The sequence below is a fragment of the Rhipicephalus sanguineus genome, chromosome 7, assembly GCF_013339695.2.
Source record: "Rhipicephalus sanguineus isolate Rsan-2018 chromosome 7, BIME_Rsan_1.4, whole genome shotgun sequence".
In the NCBI taxonomy this organism is placed as follows: domain Eukaryota; kingdom Metazoa; phylum Arthropoda; class Arachnida; order Ixodida; family Ixodidae; genus Rhipicephalus; species Rhipicephalus sanguineus.
Genome location: NC_051182.1, coordinates 12719188 through 12738812, shown reverse-complemented (window position 1 = coordinate 12738812; position 19625 = coordinate 12719188). Strand labels below are relative to the sequence as shown.

At 47.1% G+C, this 19625-nt stretch overlaps 1 protein-coding gene across 1 annotated transcript in view; it reads right to left on the bottom strand.

The window, feature by feature from the left end:
* The window catches only part of LOC119400583 (THAP domain-containing protein 1-like), a 58217-nt gene extending 41365 nt beyond the window's left edge, over positions 1-16852 (bottom strand). Inside the window, exons 1-3 of the mRNA XM_049417728.1 lie at positions 16647-16852; positions 15929-16022; positions 14608-15109 (exon numbers count right to left, since the gene is read on the bottom strand). Coding sequence (XP_049273685.1) covers positions 14608-15109; positions 15929-16022; positions 16647-16799 — 749 coding nt within the window. The 5' untranslated portion in view covers positions 16800-16852. The remainder of the gene's footprint in view (positions 1-14607; positions 15110-15928; positions 16023-16646) is intronic.
* Between the last annotated feature and the right edge of the window lie 2773 nt (positions 16853-19625).

Below are 19625 nucleotides of genomic sequence, written 5' to 3'. Positions count from 1 at the left end.
GTTCTATTAATAAATTGCAGGAGTATAAAGAATAAGACAGATAAATTTCAATGCCTAACTGCGTACTCTTCAGCCCGCGATTGTGCTAGGCACAGAATCATGGTTAGATTCTTCTGTTCTTGATTCCGAAATTTTCCCGGCAACCTACCACTGCTTTCGACGCGATAGAAATTCTCATGGTGGAGGTGTCTTTGTTCTTGTAAAGAATAGTATACCTTGCGTTCACTTGCAGTGCACACTTCTTGATGTCGAGGCAGTGTTTTGTAGAATGCGGCTGGACAACGGGAAAAGCATGGTGATTGGCTCCTACTATCGCCCACCAAGCGCGTCTTATGAGCAATTTATCAAGCTGTCAGACTTTATGGAGTGTTTAAAGGGACACAAAAGGCAAATAACAATTTATGTCAAAGTGAAAGCCCAATGTATGACAACTTCTAAAACGGCAATATTATCAACAGGAGTGCCCTACTTACCGAGAAATTAAGCTAAATGTATCACATGATGAGCGCCACGAGTGGGACATTTTCGAAGTGATCCCGATGACGTATGGAAGTCGGCCTACAATAAATCACTAGTAATCAAACTAGCAGCAGTAAAAAAAGAACATTCCGAGCATCAAAAGACGTAATAAAATGCTGTTCGTTCGTTTCCGCTTGATTCATGGAAAACAAAACCTCCGTGGCGTTGCCATGGGGGAACGGCGCGCGTGGTTCAAAGGTTCCGTTTTCGCCGAACTGCGCCTCGCCCGTCTCAGTGGTAGTTTCGGGATTGCGTACTGCCGTGCGTGTTTTGCGCGCTCGTGAAAGTCGCTCTGACAGAAAGTTCGACAAAATGCCGCATGCGTGTGATATTGCCGGATGCCCGAATGGTGCACAACGCCAGTGCTGCAGCAAGGAAACCGGTGTGTCTTTTCACTGGGTGCTGCGGAATGAACCCTTACGCTCGAAGTGGCTTAGTGTCATGCCATTGCGCCAGTGTGCTAAACAGTCAAAACCTCTGCGTGTGTGCTCACTGCACTTTCGTACTGAGGATTACGAGACCAACCGCAACTTGGTGAAGGCTTTGAATGTGCCCATCCGAGCAAGTCTTTGACGCAGCGCCGTTGTTGCTACTGTGGGTCCCTCTACTTCCGCTCGGCTGCTACTAGTGTCGGCGGCCGCGCAGTAAAAGCGGGCAACGTTGGGCACGGCAGCAGTGACGTATGAAAGTCGTATTTTCAGGCGGGAGATTTGAAGCGCGCTAACGCGATGCGGACCACTAAAAACGTGATTTTATTTCAAAATAAGCACTTCCTTAGCACAAAAGCAGCACTACGAGGTTTCTGGACCGCTATTTCAACAATCAACGTCGACTTAATATTTGCCTTTAGTGTCCCTTTAAAGAACGACCGTGTCTTGGTTGGGGGTGATTTTAACCTACCGGAAATCGACTGGTCATGCGATATTCCCAGGAACACCGTTACTGGTTGTTTGTACTCCTCTTTTTTTGACCAAATGGACACTCATGCATTAGATCAATGCGTCCTTAGTGCATCGCGTGATGATGGTACTGGCCATGTCTTGGACTTGCTATTGTGTAATGTGTTTGGTATTGTATCTGACGTTCATGCTTTACCTGGTTTGAGCGACCACAACATTGTCGTAGCTGATGTTTGTGTTAAAAATGCATCTATGGTGAAGAAACCGCCGAGAAAAGTATTCTTGTATTGCAAAGCTGATTACCGTTCAATAAATCAGTCGTTAGATTCGTACTTCCCCACATTTGATACATTAGCGGATGATTTGAGCGTTGAGCAGTTGTGGGAAAACCTTAAAGAAAACCTTTTACATCTTCGAGATAAGTTCGTTCCGACGCGGATGCTTTCATCCAAACGTGATAAGGATAAGCCGTGGTTTAATCAACAACTGCGTATCATGCTGCGCAGGGTGCGGAGGGTGTACTTAAAGTATAAAAAGCACAGGACCACGGAAAACCTATCGGAACTAAAAAGGCTGAAGGTTGATTTCGAGAATTTGACCAAATCGGCTCAGAAAACGTATTTCGCTCAGCTTGGAGAACGTTTGGTAAAAGATGCGAAAGAGTTTTGGAAGTACATCCGGCGTAACGCTCAGAACGATCATTCTGTCCCACCTCTTGAATACCTAGGCACCGTTATCAATGACGACAAGCGCAAAGTTGAAGTATTTAGTAGTTACTTTTCTTGCGTATTTAGTAATCGCCAATCTCGGGTTGTAAGTGTGGATTTTTCGCTATGTAATGAAGGAATGCCCAGTTGAGTTTGCCTTGGAAGGTGTACGTAAGCTCTTAGCAAATATTTCTCCTGGAAAGGCAACTGGGCCAGATGATATGGCAGCAGTAATGATTAGTAGTTGTTCTGACTCGTTATGCCTGTATTTTAACACGAAAGTGTTTTATGCCGGGGTCTACCACGGCTCCGCTGACGCATTTCCGTCACGGATATGACGTTGTAAAATATAAAGACTAACATATGGCAAAGAAAAAACTATATGAAAAAGTTCCGTCACCGGGAGTCGAACTTACGCCCTCTCGATCGCCAGCGCGAAACGACTCTGCCACAGACGGCATGTTCTCCGTTATGCTAACGGCGAGCTATTTATGTACACCATTTGCCGGTGGCGGTACTAGGAGATCGGCGGCACAGCGTGTTTTCGTTATCACTAGCGAGATGGCGCGATGGGCTCGAAGAGCGCGCTTTAAAAGTCGTCCCCCACGCGGATTAGCGCGCGCCTCGACAGGGCGTGGTCGCTCGTGCGGGCTCTTATCTCGTGATCTCCGTGGTTTCTACGTCTTGCGCTCTGCCTGCAAGTTTCCGTTGAGAGCACGAAGGTCACCTTGTTCACCGCAGCGGCCGCTTTTGCGAAAGGAGCGCGCTGCACACGCAGAAATATGTGACAACTGTGACATGTTCGCGCTCATCCTGTGTATGTTCGTTCCGCGTGTCCTTTCTGCTTGAGCAGCGCATTGCAAGTTTCGAGCGGCTTGCCGTTCTTCGCGTAACATTACAATTTGATGCTGTAGCGTTCATTGCTTCGCACTTGGGGCGAAGGAATGCACAACAAACGCTCAACTACGTCTGTGAAGACACGTTTCACTTTCGTGTTATACCGATTCCTATGACAGAGGGATCAGCCATGTTTTTTTGCCGTCTTTTCCAAAAGTGTTTAGCGGCAAGTGCCGTTCCCAGAGACTGGAAACTAGCTAATGTTGTGCCTGTTTACAAAAGTGGACCTAAAAACTGCGTTGAGAACTACAGGCCAGTGTCTTTAACTAGTATTACATGCAAAGTAATGGAACACGTTATATATAGTTGTATTATGTCGCATCTTGTTAAATATAACTTATTAAATACAAACCAACATGGATTTAGGCAAGGCTTTTCTTGTAGTATAAAGCACGAGATGCGGCCTTACCCATGCATCGAGTAACAAACATAGAGAGTGCGTAGTACACACAGCAAACCAAATAAAACAGGTATATAATTATGAACGTACAGAACATTGTGCAAACTTCACCTCGTAAACAGCGTCGTCCTTCACTTGCGAAATGCACTTCGCTCTGACGAGGACGGCGTCGTCTGCTATCACTTGCTCCGCATCTGCTACATGGCTGAGCAGACGCTGACCTTTCACCAAATTGCTGCCACGAGGACAGAAGCGTGCACATCCTAACCGCGCGCGACGCGAAATTCTCAGTAACACGTGCAGAACGCGTGCAGCGTGCGAGCAAAGCAACGCGTTTTCAAGGCAGCTTGAAGGGGACAGCGCAGGGTCAACAATCGAGTAACCAGTTTTCTCCCCACATTGACTGACAGGATGGATGGATGGATGCTATGAGCGTCCCCTTTAAAACGGGGCGGTGACATGTCTGCCACCAGGCTCGAAGAAAAAAAAAAAAAAAAAAAAAAAAGCTTCCTTGTTTCATGTTGGCCTAATACCTTATCTACATTGATTAAATCTATGTTATTATACCAAAAAATATAAATTCACGGTCCATCTCTCTGCCTCTTAAGGCAGAATGACCTTATTTTTCCCCCATTATTTATTTTTGTTCTTTATCTCTACTTTTCTGCCACCAATACTCTAACCGTCTCTTACTTATTTCTATCGCGGACGTGTTCAGCTTTCCATTGTTGTCCCTAAAACCCAAGGCTTCATGTAGACTCGTGCCCACACGTATACCTGGGTGAATATCGCCACATTCAATCAGTACATGTTCCATCGTTTCCTTAGTTCCCCCGCAGCATGTACATTGTTCTTCTTCGTTACTAAATCTCGCTTTATAACTACGCGTTCTAAGGCAGCCCGACCTTGCTTCAAACAGTAAAGCGCTTCCCCTTGAATTATCATAAAACCTTTCCCTCCTTATTTCGTTTTTTCCTTTTCGGTAGTTACTCAGAGCCGGCTTCTTTTCCATCGCTGTCATCCAATAAGTCCTCTCCGCCTCTCTGACCTTCCGCTTAATGCTCCTTGTTGCCATATCGCCCGCACTGCCAGCCGTATATTTACTGGTGAGCCTCCTAGTTCTTTTTCTCCACTGCGTGTCAACGCTTTTTCTATACAAATACCTGAAAACCTTCTCTGCCCATCTACTCTCCTTCATTTTCCTCAGCCTCTCTTCGAATCTCATTTTGCTCTGCGCTTCCCTTCACTTCAAAGCCTGTCCATCCCATATCACCCTTTACCGCCTCATTTGTCGTCTTCCCGTGAGCGCCCAACGCGAGGCGGCCCACCGTCCTTTGATTTACATCCATTCCTGACTGCACCTCTGACTTCATGCACACCACTGAGTTCCCAAATGTAAGCCCCGGAACCATCACACCCTTCCACAGCCCTCGAAGCACCTCATACCTATTGTATCCCCATAAAGCTCTGTGCTTCATAATTGCAGCATTCCTCTTTCCCTTTGCTACCGATGCTTTCTCTTGTACCTCCATATATCTATCCCCCTCATTTACCCATACTCCGAGGTACTTGTACTCGCTTACCCTCGGTATTTTTTGGCCCTGTAATAATACCGTATGGTCTCCGTGATCATTGAATACCATCAATCCACATTTTGTTGCACTAAATCCTAGTCCTAGAGCCTCACACTCCCTTCCGCATATATCTGCCAGTCGCTGTATATCATCTTGACTGTCCGCAAATAAGACAATATCATCAGCATAAAATAGACCTGGAAGCTTCTGCTCAACCATCGCTCCGACCTGTTTGTGTGACAAATTAAATCCAATGTTGCTACCTTCTAGCGCTTTTTCCATCCTCGCCATGTACAGCATGAATAACAGCGGGGACAAAGGGCATCCCTGTCTCAGCCCCTTGCTAATTTCAACGCTGTCCTTGCTACTTATTCCTTCCCATTCTATACAAACTGTATTTCCTCGGTATATTTCCCTCAAAAGCTGTACACAGTCGTCACCTATGCCCACTTCCTTCAATATATCCCACAAAATTTCCTGATTAACGTTGTCATACGCCCCGGTGATATCTAGATAAGCTACGTATAAGGGCCTGTTTTCTATTTTAGATATTTCTATACACTGGGTAAGAACAAACAGATTATCGTCTAACCGCCTGTCGATTCGAAATCCATTCTGAAGTTCTCCCAAAATATCATTTTGTTCTACCCACGCTTCTATTTTTAATTTTACTGCCTGCATCGCCAACCTGTATAGCACCGATGTAATTGTTAGCGGTCTATACGAGCGAATGTTATCCTTTTCTCCCTTGCCTTTATAGATTAAGTTCATTCTACTTTTTCTCCAACTGTCTGGTATTTCCCTCTCCTGTAAGCACTTTTCTACGGCTTTCAGCAGTGCTTCTTTAGTGTTATGCCCGAGTTCGTTAATGAGGCTGACGGGAACCCCATCTAAGCCCGGAGTAGTGCGCTTAGGAATTTTTCCTTCGGCCTTCTTCCAATTGAAATTCTCTAGTACTACATCTTCGTCGGTTGCACTCCTTTGCGTACTTTTACTCACCGGGGGAATCCCCTGGGGGACCTTTTTGAACGAATCGGCTGTTATCTCTCGGATGTAACCTAGCGCTTCATATCCTTCCAATTTATTTCCTCCTTCATCTACCATATGTTGTTGCATTGTGACAGACTTCCTACCCAGCGCTTTTAGGTGGCTCCAAAATATCCTAGGCGCGGCCTTCTTCTTTTCGCGAATCTCTGTCATCCAGCGTTCACTTTCACCTTTAATTTTTGCCTCGACTAATTTCTGCACAATGGATTTTTGCTCTAAATATATTTCCCATATTTGGTTGACTTCGTCCTGTGGCCGCTTCTCCTTTTTTGCCTGTCTGTGCTCCCGTGATGCCTGACGTCGCATATCGATCGCTTCCCGGATTTCTTTGTTCCACCAACTTTTTGGCTTTTTCTTTCCTTTCCAACAAATAGTTTTCTTCTCTATTTCCATTTCTTTCGTGATTACATGTAGCAGCTCACTATACTTCCAGTCTTTGCCTGGTAGTTCGTCTACTTTTTCCTCGACTCTTGCGGCTATATTTGTTATTTGTTTGTCATTTAGATACGAGCTGCCAAACTTTGATTCTATGTTCTTATTTTCAGTTTTATATCCCATTTGTAATATTATGCGTTTATGATCACTACCCAAGCTGTTAATGCCTTCTTCGTCTATTCTCATCTCTCTAAGTTTGTCATATATTCCTTCTGTCATGAGACAGTAATCAATGCTCGATTGCCTGTTTCTGACTTCCCACGTGATCTGCCCCTCACACTTAGGCCCCACGTTAACTATCTCAAGACTATGTTGCTCGCAGAGATCTAGCAATAACTTGCCATTGGTGTCTGAATATCCGTCAAGGTCATGAATGTGAGCGTTCATGTCCCCTAGAAGGATTATCTCGGCATCATGACCAAATTCTTTAATATCGGTGCTTATGCATTTCACTATCTCCAGATTCTTTTCTCTGCAGTTATTGCCTGTCCACAAGTAAGCTACACCTAGCCACGTTTTCTTTCCACCTACTGTGCCCGAAACCCACATGTGCTCTGAACACGTTTGTTTCACTCTCTCCCATTTTGTTCTGCTATGAATTAGCATTCCAACCCCCCCACCTCTCCTTTCTGATGTGATCCTGTTACATCCTTCCCAAACATAATTTTCAATATGTGGTGGCTCTTCCAAGTCTCTAAGGTGTGTTTCTGTAACCGCATAAACACCTATCTGTTCCTTGTTTAACTGTCCCTCAATCTCTAACCATTTTGCCTTTTTTCTGCCACCCTGCATGTTAATGTAACTAATTGCAACACGCGCCTTCTCCCTTCTTTTACCTTTTCTCTGTTTTTTCGCTATACTACCTGTCAAAGAGTCCCCCTGGTTGTTTTCCTCATTACAAGCTACCATGGGCACCGAAGGGCCCGCGTGCCCCCCAAAAAAGCTACTGCGCGTCCTGCAAGACGCCAACCCACCTCATGGCCAAGCCTCCTATCGAAGTGTATTCCGTCTCTTCGAAAACCACCCCACCTGTGCACCTCTCTGTTTATTTCCACTACCTCGATGCCTTTCTCTCTACTCATCTGCCATATCTCTTTGTTTGCGTCGACAACCGCTCTTTGCAGGTTGCCGTCACGCACCGGTACCTCCGGTATTGTGCATACCACTATCTGCACCTGAGGGGAAATGGCGCGCATGTCATCGACCCCTTTCGCCAATGTGGTCGCTAGTTCGGCTGATTCGTTACTCAAGACGTCGTTTAGACCTCCCGCGATTATCACGAGGTTACGTCCATTAGACTTAGCTGCGAGTTTTGCGTTAGCTTGTCTCATCACTGATCCCAGCCTATGGCCCGGGAACTTTCCTATTAAAACTCGTTTGTCGCCTCTCACCCTTTCCTTGACTGCTTCTGCGCATGTAGCTAAATTCGAGTCCCCGGCGATTATCACGTGATCCGACTTTTCTGGTGGACTCTCCCGCACCTGGCCACTGCACCTGTTACTAGCGCGTGCTACTGCTGTTGTTTTGTCCCCTCCCGTTCCCAAGACTACTTCGCGGAAGGTGGGTCCTGTGTCCCTTGCACCTGTCTTTTGCAAACCTGTTTCCCCCTTCGCGCCTACCACTGTGGGGGTCGATGCCCCATTTTTCCCGCTGTCGCCTGCTTCCCTGTTCCCCGTGGCTACATTTGCTGGCATGGCTACCTTTGCTGGCATGGCTACCTTTGCCAATCCCTCCTCGGCTGACTTAAGCCTTTCCGCCATAGCCATCGTTTTTTCCCGCTCTGTCGCTACCGCTTTCTCCAGCTCGGATATTCTCACCTTGAGCTCATTCTGGGCGGCCATCATTATTTCCATCTTCGCCTCTAACTCGCATTGCTTACACTTGGCGTCAGCTCTCTCTGTCGTCTCATCCTCACAAACCTCTATTTTCCGCCCCATTCCGCATCCTGAACACTTTACGGTCTTTTTGACCATGGCTATAGAGCATTCACGCGGCAGATTAGATTAAAGCCAAACGATATCACAAAACTCCGCAAGTATGTTACACTTCAAAGCACCTGTGCACCTTTCAGCCACGTGGTGGCCAAAAAAACAAATATTAAAAAAAAAACACCCGAAGCGACTGTCACACCACTTTGTACCAACAGCACAAAGTTGTAAGCTCTATTAAGCTGCAATCTAGTGGCTTAACTAAACAAACAAGCTCGAATCATGCAAAAAAAAAAGCACTTATCTGACGCTGTCATTCCGGAGCCCACGAAAAACACGTCCGTCCTCTAGCAGCACCACTGTGCCACCACCAGCGCCAGGCACCGCAGCGCCTCCCACGGCGTGGGTCTCCCCTATGGTCTCGCGCAGATCGTCGGAGCCGATAGCTTGAACCGCTGCGCTATCTTGAATCAAGCGGCGGTTATATTGCCGGGTGCGCATTTCCAACGTGCTCTCGATTGTTGTGGCCTCGGAGGCAAATTCCTGGACTGTCTTGGGTGGGTTCCGCATGAGCCCAGTAAAGAGCTCTTGCCTTACTCCTGGCATGAGGAAACGGACCTTCTTCTCCTCGGTCATGTTAGGGTCGGTGTGGCGGAAGAGTCTGGTCATTTCTTCCGCGAAGATTGTCACTTTTTCGTTCGGGAGCTGGACCCGTGTCTCCAGTAATGCGGCGGCCCTTTCCGTTCGCACGACGCTTGTGAACGCTGCGTGGAAGCTGGTCCGGAAGATGTACCACGTTGTCAGGGTAGACCCCCTGTTCTCGAACCACGTCCTGGCGCTGTCTTCCAAAGCGAAGTACACATAGCTTAACTTGTCCCTGATGTCGCAGTTGTTGAAGGCCCCAGTCCTCTCGTACGACTCGAGTCACGTCTCTGGGTCCTCACATGATGATCCCCGGAAGCTCCCTTGGCTGCTGCATCACGATGGCGGACGGTGGCGCAGTGGCTGTCATGTTGCCGCGGTTGTGGTCCTGGCCTTGGTCTTCCGAGTCTTGTCGGGTAGAGGCCCGTACTCCGGTGGTAGATTTTGTTGCCTACGGCTAGCTCGCTGGTTGTGGTTGGCGTCGATGTCTTCTGCGCGCTGTGGGCTGGGTTCACGTATGTGCGAGCGCCCTCCTAGGGTGAGGACAACCGCGTCGTCTGCTAGCGCAACCGCCATTTTCTTGCATCCGCCAGTCGCGGGGAGCGCCTCGATAGCGGTGGCTACTGCTTGCAGTAGGCGCTTGCATTCTGCTTTAGCTTCGACATTCATTCCTTTGCCAGAGTAGATGATAAGCGAGAGTGAACATTCAGTGACGCGTCCGCTAGTTCGAGAGGATTAGCGAAGGTATAGAGATTAATATTCTTTCTGTTATAATAAGAGCTGACAACGGCGGGCAACTGCTCGTCTTCGTAGTTGCACCGTCGCCGCGCGCTTTCTGTCGTCGCGCTCACATATGGACATAGCGGAAAGTAAGAGAAATATGCTAAAGTAGATAGCTGCTGTGTATATAAGTACGAATGCCCGGCATCCTTACTACCATTGTCACTATTACGCGCCGCCTACACGATTACATGGTGACAAACTGTGTCATGCACTAGGTAATCAAAACAAAGACACGCGATGGAAGTACAATCATTTAATACCGTTACGCAAAATATATTATGGACAAGATGATTATGAACTGTGTGCTTAATTCCGTCGAGTTTTTTTTTCTCATGCGTATGTGCATATAGGATACAAAAAGGCCTTGCTGTTAAGGTAGACTAACACCAGCACAAGTTTTGCTTCCATGACCTCCGGCATGTGTGGATGGTTTCTGACGTAAATGTATGCGTAGCCTCAGTCTTGTGTAGGTGGCTACCAGCATCTTGCCTATTTCGTCCTTATGTTCTGCGCAAGTACTCAGGCATGGCCGGTCTACCTTCGCAAGGTATTCTGTCAGAGAGCGTAGTGGCGACTTCATCGTGTGTACATTGTTTGTACACCACGCAATAACGCCCATGAAGTGCTCCTCATAGTTCTTCAGAGTGCGGACCACTTCCCTGCTCGGATAAATCAAGTTTCTTCCATCACTCACATATTCCTTGAGAACTGTCAAAGAAGCATATTCATTGCTGGCTGCACCAAGGAGGGCATCCTTGCACTGGGAACAGGATACGGACTTCAAAACGCTTTTCAGGATGTAGCCTCCAAGATAGTACAAAATGCAGCATTCCGTTGCCGTCAGCTCCTCAATGAACAAAATCTCGGAGTCGTCTATTTCTTCATACAAATTTTCTGAGTGTTGCTTCTTCGCTTGAGAAAGGAGTTCGACGAGGTAGTCTCGATCATCAAGCTCATAGCTTGTTGTCCGCGGTGTATGTAGAAATTGGCTCACGCTCACAAGCCTCAGAGCACATTTCAAATCATATGCTGTTGGCACTGGCTTCATTAGGCGCACAACAGAAAACAGATTTTCGAGGCAGTCTTGAAGTAACCTGCTCGTTAGGAAAAACTCGTAGCCTTCATTGCCCAGAAAGACTTCTTGAAGCCGAAGAACAACTGCCGTGGAAATGAGAAGCCCGGCTTGGGATGGTTTCCACTGAGCTGTGGCCAGGGCTGGGCAGAGATACTCAGAAAAGTATCCCGGAATACAGATATCGAAATACACGAATTGGAAGCCTAAAATACAGATACTGAGATACATTTGCCTTTAACGCAACGGGATATTTCGAAGATACTTTTGCAAAAAGAAGAAAAAAGTATTCCGGAATACAGTTACAGCAATACAGATACTGGAATACTTTTTTTTTTATTTCAAGGATGCTCATACTACGCAAAGATATTTATAGTGTAGCATAATGTTGTAATTAAAGATGCAGCTCATTGAAACTTTCAGTTCATTTATGTATTACAGTACCCTAATCGGGGTGTATAAAGTACACAATTAGTAATAATGACATAATTTAAAGTATCACTTGCAATAAAAATACACTATTTCACAGCAGCAGTAACAAGCATTGGACACCGAAATCGATATACTCGGTGACAACAAAATGAGCTATGCAAGGAATAGCTCAGTTTAAACAAATCAGTCGAATCACTTATGAACACCAATAAATTGAGAAAAAGCATATATTTATTTTGCACATAAGATCTGCTTTGCTTAGAAGGTTGCTGTGTAGGCTTCTCAAATAGGTTGTCTTCTAGACAGCGTCGGTTGAGCCCCAGCACAAGACTCGCGAAAGAAAAAAAGTCTATCTACCGCTGAAGGCGAGCACAAATTCGTGGTATAGTGAATAAATACCGCCTTCATAGCCGGATTGCCCTGCAGCGTGGCGATATCTCTTCTCGTGTCATCTAAATACCGAAACACTTCCGCCATCACGTGGGTTGTTCTGACCGTTCAGAAGCCGAAGTCGGTCCCGCCTTCGGAATCCTTAACCGTCTGACCCGGTAGGCGCCGGGTCAGACGGCTGATGATTCCGCTGCCCATATAGGCCGGTCATATTTACCTACGCGCAATGGAGCCCAATATGTCAAAACTGCACAATTCAAAAATTGACTTCCTAAAATCACGTTCTTTACGGGTGAGAGGGTTTAAGACCATTCCCAAGTCGCTCCTGCCAGCTCTCTAAACAGGCGTGGAAATAGGCACAGCTACTTAGAGAGAGTGCCCATCAGAAACTACAGCAAGCACTCGTCGCCTGGGCCGAAAGGGTCACTCTTCAATAAAGCTGTCAACACCACCGACGCTACCAGCACCTATTTCAGCAAGCCGCAACAGGCGAAGTCGGATCCGGCGGTGGGGGAGTCTGGTACCACAAAAGACCGTTTCACGCTTGCAATAAATTAGGAGCACATCCCGACACGTTGGAGAGGTGGCTGAAAGCGCGACAGAGATAGCCATCTTCTAGTCACTTCCGCCGCGACTACGAGAAATGCTTTTGGAAGTGCCGCCGCTTTGAGAACAGAACGCACGAGAAGCACTGCAAAGCCTCTGTTCCAAGGTGGTATCCGCGCGGGGGGTCGCGAAGTAATGGCTTGCCACCCGAAAAAAAATTAGGCGTGCTGCACTGGCCTTGAGAGACAGCGACTATCGTCGGCAGAGGCCGACAACACTGCCTCCACGATTCTGCCGTCTGCGGCGTCGCGCGCTTTACCACATGGGCCGTTCTGTGCTTGACGGGAAACCATCGCCGCCCTATTTGTCGGCGACCGGCGGTGCACCTTTGCTTGCCTTGGCAAAAAAGAGTCATTCCCCCATTGGAAACACGCCTCAACTCAATTCCGACAAAAAAATGTAACGAGATACCCGTGTCCTGCATGGTATCGTGATACAAACAATACACTGTAAATGTATTTCACTACTGAGATACAAATACATTTTTCAAATGTATCTCGATACAGAAATACAGATACTCAAAGGTATTTCTGAAATACTATCGCGATACTCTTGTATCGCGATACTGCCCAGCCCTGGCTGTGGCGCCCATCTTCATTCCTTTGATTGTCTCTGCTGCAAGGCGCAGGGTGTTCAGAGCAGCAGAATACTTGTCCATATTTCGGTGGCTTAGAGCTAAAGTGGGATGGCGTGACGACATCAAAGCGTACCACTTCGACACTAAGTCCATGAACCACGCTGTCGTTTCGGCAGCTGGGTCAAGCAGCCCTTCCTTTACCAGAAATCTTACAGCTGGTGCGGCTTCTCTGAAAAATTGGAGAGCTACTCCAACCTTCATTTTTGTGAAGTGACCGCAGATCACATGAACCTCGGACAGGGCAGGTGCGACCTTAAGCTCTCTCTCTGCGTCGTAGTCCACTACCGCCTGGACGTGCTCTAGTTTCACGTATTGTGACGGGAGCTTGTTGTCGCGCACGGTGACATCACTCAGTGTGAAGACTTTGGAGCTTAAAAGTTGCCCTCTCAGGTTCTTTAGGGCTGCGTCAGCAGTAAAAAAAAGCTCTTTGCCGTCCAAACATGGATGCTGTACTGAGCAGACGGTAGTGGAATTTCTGTGGCTTGAAAACCCAAACTCTCGCCACATTGCTCGATTTGCTGAGCCCATATCACATGTGACTGCTCGGACTCTGAGAGAAATCTGGCTACAACGCTGGACGATGTCGAGCACATAGTCTTTGAGCAAGGCACCATCCACGTATCGTCCAGTAAATTCATATCCGATCACCTGCTTCCACCGCTGATTAATTCCGCCCAACATGAACACCACAGTGTGATTAGCGGGTTCCTCTGGCTTTGAAGGAAGTGTGATACCTCCAAGGAGAATGTCTTGAGCTCGGTCCAATTCAAAGGCTGTAGCTATTTCCATTTCGTCAAGAAACAGCACGCAGTCTTTCTCCACGTTTTCCATGGTTTCGGCCTTGCACTTCATAACATCAAAAACTTCTTGAAGAATTCCTGGAAGGAATTTCAATCCCTGGATCCTCCGCGCCAACGTCCTGCTAGATGGGAGGGGGTAACCCAACTTCCTCAGGGTCTCGTACCCGGTCGTTCCGCAAGCGAATTTAATTTGCAAACCTTGTTTAAAGGGGAACTCCGGGGATTTTTCGATATTCACCGATTTCAATTAAACTTTCAGCATATGTTCTCTTCGGTACCCTGATGATATGTGCCAAATTATACAACCGTAAGTCATTTAGTTTTTTAGAAAACGAATTTTAAAATTGGTCGCCAATTATGGAATCACGCCTTTAAGTGCGGGCCACCCTGTGTACGTGACGTATCTTGTCTACGTACCCCTGGTACCCCGGCCCGCCTCGCCCAGCAGACGGACGCTGCGCGCGCTTTCTTCTTCGAGGCGACGAAGGCAAAAGGCGATGCTTCCGCGCTCAGGTAGAAGCATTCGTCGCTGCAGTCATCGCTGGTTAGTTCGGACGAGCTGGCATAGCTAGACTCCGCGTCGGAAGACATCGCTGCTTGGTTTCCGCGCGGTAGACGAATCACTTGTGCTACGGCCACTACGGTGGCGGGAGTGCTCCTCGTGACGTCACCGCCTACGAGCTGAAGCAGCTCCCTATTTCGGTTTCGGTTTCGACTCATCGTTCATTGCTTATTTAAAATTATTGACGGGTCTCTCAGCAAAATGAACCACCCTAGCCGTTACAAGACTGTTAATACTATTTGAAAACAGCATTATCTCAATATGGTCGAAAATGCACCGGAGTTCCCCTTTAACTGTCTCCACTGACCAAGTGTGACCCTGGGTACTGTTTTTAGAAAGAGCACAAACCTGATCTGCATTCAAGAAGCGTATATTTCTTTCGAAATTCTCAGCCTTACTTTCGAGCTTATGGACTTGCTTTCTGAGGTTCTGGATTGTGTTCGTAGTGATGCTGTGATGTTCTTGAAGCGTGGCGTATTTTCTTTCTATGTCTGCCAACTGCTTTTTCAGCTGAGCATGGTCTCTTTGTGTCTCACTAACTGTGGGAGTTTCATCAGTCGAGTTTGCTATTCTGACGTTCAAAGCTTCGACACCTGGGCTGTTGACTTCCATGTTGTCCGTTGACGTTTCTTGTGATACCGCTTCAGGTGACTCAGGGAGCATTTCCACTACGTCTGATGCGGCGTGAGGTACATCGGCAGGGTCGCTCACCTCTTTGTGGTTTAACCTGGGCACAGGCAGTGCTCTTTCCCTCGGTGGCTTTCGCTTCCTCGGAGCAACTGGATGCAGAAAAATGTACAAACCAATTGTGACATCAAGCACTAGGTTCAGGGAAAACGCTAGGTTTTAGGGATTCCAAATGAAGAAAAGAGAGAATGAGAGAGAGTGCGAAGAATATGGTAAAAAATGCAGGGGTAGAAAATGACAGCAGCCATGCTTTTCAGCCTGAGTAGGTCGTTATAGGTGCGTTTCTGAGAAAGCTTAACGCTGTAAATAGTAGTCTAAAAGTTCCTTGCTCGCGGCTGGTCTGTAGGTGGCACGCGGTTCACATGTGCAGCTCGCACGTGTACGTAGAAATATAAGTGCGTAAGGATGAAAGGTGGGGTGTTGGAAGTTTTCTGGGAAAAGACCATTTGCGGAAAAAGTGGCGCAAGTATGAGGGAGGACGCGTAGAAACAGTGATTGTTCAAAAAAATATAGATAAAAATAAAAAGGAAATAATAATAACAACAACAACAACAATAATAATAATAATAATAATAATAATAATAATAATAATAATAATAATAATAAAATAATAATAATAATAATAATATAATAATAGTAATAATAAAGGGAAAACAGAGATTGGTACGGAGAGAAGACAATGGTAAAATATATCACAATATCATGGAGGTGGCATAACTATTAGTATTTTGTACGGCTCTGGTCTCAGTAGCAGTGCCATGAAAATATTAGCTTTTTGTATATATATATATATATATATATATATATATATATATATATCATTATGTGTTTTCGAGCGCCCGCCATTACTTTGGTAACGAAGGTGAGCCCTCATACAGAATTAGACACTGCACACGGTGGAAAGTGCCTACCTTTGAATGGGAAAAGCGTTGGTACAGCATTTGGCTTCAGCTTCTTCCATCCATCTGCCCGCTTTTGTTCAAAACAGCATTCTTCAAAGTGAGCCTGTACGGAAAATTGACGTTGTTAATATACGTGATTTGTTCCTTCGAGCAATAAGAAGAAAGTACGACAAATCAATGAAATCGAACAAGCTGCACGAATACGGCACGACTTCCGCACACGAGCATAACATAGAGGTGCAATTCTCCTAAATTATTTCACCTACTTCCGTTACAGATATGATAAGCTAGAATAACTGTCAAAATAGCATAATAATTTTCCTGCACGACATAACGTATAAAATACCTTTATAAAGAACACTGCGAAACACAAGCATAGCGCTTCACATGTTTTGAGCTCTCAGATTTACTCCTCACACTGCTATGTAGGCGCAAAGATAGGTAGTGAACAATTTCGTTAAAATAAGCGCGATGCGCCTCAGATAGCTACAGCCTTCGTGGTTCAGAAAGATTGATCGTATTTTCCAAGCCTGTGCCTTCGTTCATTATATCAAGTGAAAAAAAAAAGGAGCTGTAAATGCACCGGAGGTTCCATATGTTGGTCCCCGCTGTAAGAGGCTACGTTGCCACCAATCTGAACACATAAAATAGCAAGTCTGCGTCTTCGAAAGAGTGGTGCAGACACGCTGGTATATGGATTTCACATGGCTACGAATCAGGTACTCACATTGCATATACAGGTATGGTTCGTCGGCTGCCACTTGTCCCGCTTGATTTTAGCGGTCCATAGGAGCCGTCTTTTTGGGTCTCTGGGAAAGGAAAACATTCTGCAGCCATTTTTAGCGCTGTTACTGCATTGCGGAACGCAGCACCCAGGCATTCTGCGCAAAGACGGCGTGAAGAGTGGTGCTTTCCGTGTCGAGCGGGAGAGTCGGCGCGGGCGGAAAGCAAGAAAATGGCGTCGGAGCTCCCCGAAAACCGGTTGTGGCGGCAACTGCTCCGTCAAAGAGTGGCTCCACCCTAAGCGGGGGCGCGCGGGCATCAAGGCACCCTAGGTTCACGGCTTGACGAGGGCGTCCGGAACATGAACGAACAGCGCCTCCACCAGATGTCACGGGGTCGTGACGTCGACGAAGACAACAGCTGGCGTGGTCAAGATGAAACTCTTTATTTGGCGGAACTTGTGGCCGGGAAATGAAAACTGAAACTACGGCAATACACGCTGTACACTGATAGCCGCGAACTCGGCGTCAGCCGTCGAAGAAACTGACAAGCGGTGAAGCGCGGCGGCATTTATACACGTGCCGTCGAATATTCCAGCGTTATCGCTGGCTGTCGCGCAAGCTCTAGAATAAGCTCGAATGTTCACGTTTTGCGCGCAATCTTAACAAAATGATCTACAATAATCGCGAACCTTCTCGAGCAATGAGGCGCGGTTTGCGCTGAGCGTTGCTGACAGTCTTTGTGGGCGAAAACCGAATACAGCAAATGTGATAATAAGAACTGCACGGGGCAAATCAACAACACCGTTTATAAAAACATTGAAAAGAAGGGGCCCTAATTAACTTCCCTGCGGGACACCTCTACTAATTGGCCTCGAGGAGTTACGGAGTCGCCCTCTATCGGACGCGCCTCGATTGCGTGCTAGGCAGGATACCGCCGGCGCGCTCCCCATAGGTTTTGCTGTCGGCGCTCTACAATAACACATCGCGGAAGCCCTCCAGGACATTTCTGTAAGTACTTTCGAAATGAACTGTGTTCTTTACTGTCAAAATAATCATTTTCGACGAACTGAAAGCACAAGATGGTCTACAGTCGCTGTCTCTTTGCAGAAAACCGAGCACCCGCTTCACGCTGTCACCGCGTTGGAGACCCCTGAACCGGCTTCTTGCGTGAAAGGTAGTCACTCGCTGAGTGCAAACTATGTGAAATATCTCGTTAGAGTAGACTGCCTGTATAACCAAACGGAGCATAACAGAAAGAAGCCTCAAGCCAGCGATCGCACGGGTTCGCGACGACTGACGGTGCCTCTGCATGTATATGAGCGTCTGCATGTATGTTCGTACTGATGGTTTCGCTTTTGCTACGAGCGCGTTTTGGCACCGCGCTGTGAACTTTAGGCCGCAAAATGAGAATTTGTGAGTAAACAAACAACTACTGTTGCACGGGCGCTATCAGAGCAGTTCAAAAACAGTTTCCTTTTGACTGCGGCTTCGGTGCGCATGGCAACTTTGTGATCTGCCGTCCCGACGATTCAGTGTTTTTTTTTTTTTTCGGTCTCAATTCGGGTACGTTTCAATGTCATTTGACAAGTTGTCTCGCACTGCGTATTGATCGGTCTTCTCAGCGGGCAAATGCGGCTGCTTCTGTTTCTTTATTCAACGCATTGGTTTGGTTTGGTGCTCACACAAAACGTGAGCAAATGCGACGCCTTTTTTTTAATGCTGCTTAATTATCGTTCCGTTTGCATTCCAGTGAACTTGCCGCTCTCTGTCATCAACAAATTCATAGACTAAAGCTTTACCACTTCGACATTGCTGGTGGAAGGAGAACCAGTCTACGAGACCGAGCATGTAGTAGCATGCGACGCCTAGGAAAAGAAAGAAAATACAGTAACGTTTGCCGGACTTGTTCTGCAAACGTCGGCTGTGAACTAGGACCCACATGAGCTTGAAATGGCGGTGAATGAAATAGAAGGTATTGCAGCAACCAGCAGCCGCGAAACAGAATAGTAATTATTTGGCGTGTACCCCAGCAATTTTGGCAGCAGTGTTGTGTCTAACGCCAACAGGGTGGCGTTTCAAGAAAATACGTGGGGTTGGCCGGTGGGCCGATCATCGGTGGGCTGATCACAGAGGCAATGCAAAATTTATGTAGCTTATGAAGCAATGCATGCCTCATCCAATGGGAAGGTTGCCCGTCGGCGTCCCGCGTCGGCGGCGTCAACACGAGTGATGCAAAAAATAATCGTCACGTGATGGTGTCACCATATGACGTCATCATGACGTCACAGATCGCCAAAATATGTAGCGTCATTATGACGTCACATAATGTGACGTCACATGATGACGTATTCACACGTCATGGTCGCCCTGTATTGCATCCGTGATCGGTCACGGAGGCCGTGCAAAACCGCGTTAGGTGCAGAACGCTTTTGGAGGGGGGTGCGGGAGAATCGGTACATCGACTGACAAGAAGAAGATGGCTTTTGCCTTCTAGTCATCTTTAACGAATGCATAAGGGACCCTGTGCGTTTTTTTTTTTAATTCAACGTATCTAAACAATGACGTGCGCATCTGCAGCCGATTTTGTGGACGCTGAGCACAGGGCCGACGATCAAGAGGGCGCATTGGAAGGTTCTGAGATGGCATCGCACGTGGTAAAAGGTGTCGCTTTTACGATCCTGTGGCAGATAAGCATCATTTGCCGGCGGGAAGCGCGCGCGAGCCATCATCTCAGTGCGCGCTGTCTGCTACTCACCGAACATCGCAGGCCCGACGCAGTAATAAAAGTCTTCGTCGCGGAGCTCACAAGACTCGTAGCGGATGTCTACTTGCCGGTTCTTAGCTTTACAACACATGCTTCACACTGTTTCTTTTCCCGCGGTTACCGGTGCAGGATGACACTGGGCTCCTTTGCGTAAGCGCGGCACTGCGGCACTGAGCGGTAGAGCCCGACGTTCGTCGCCTTCGGAGGCAGCCACTCT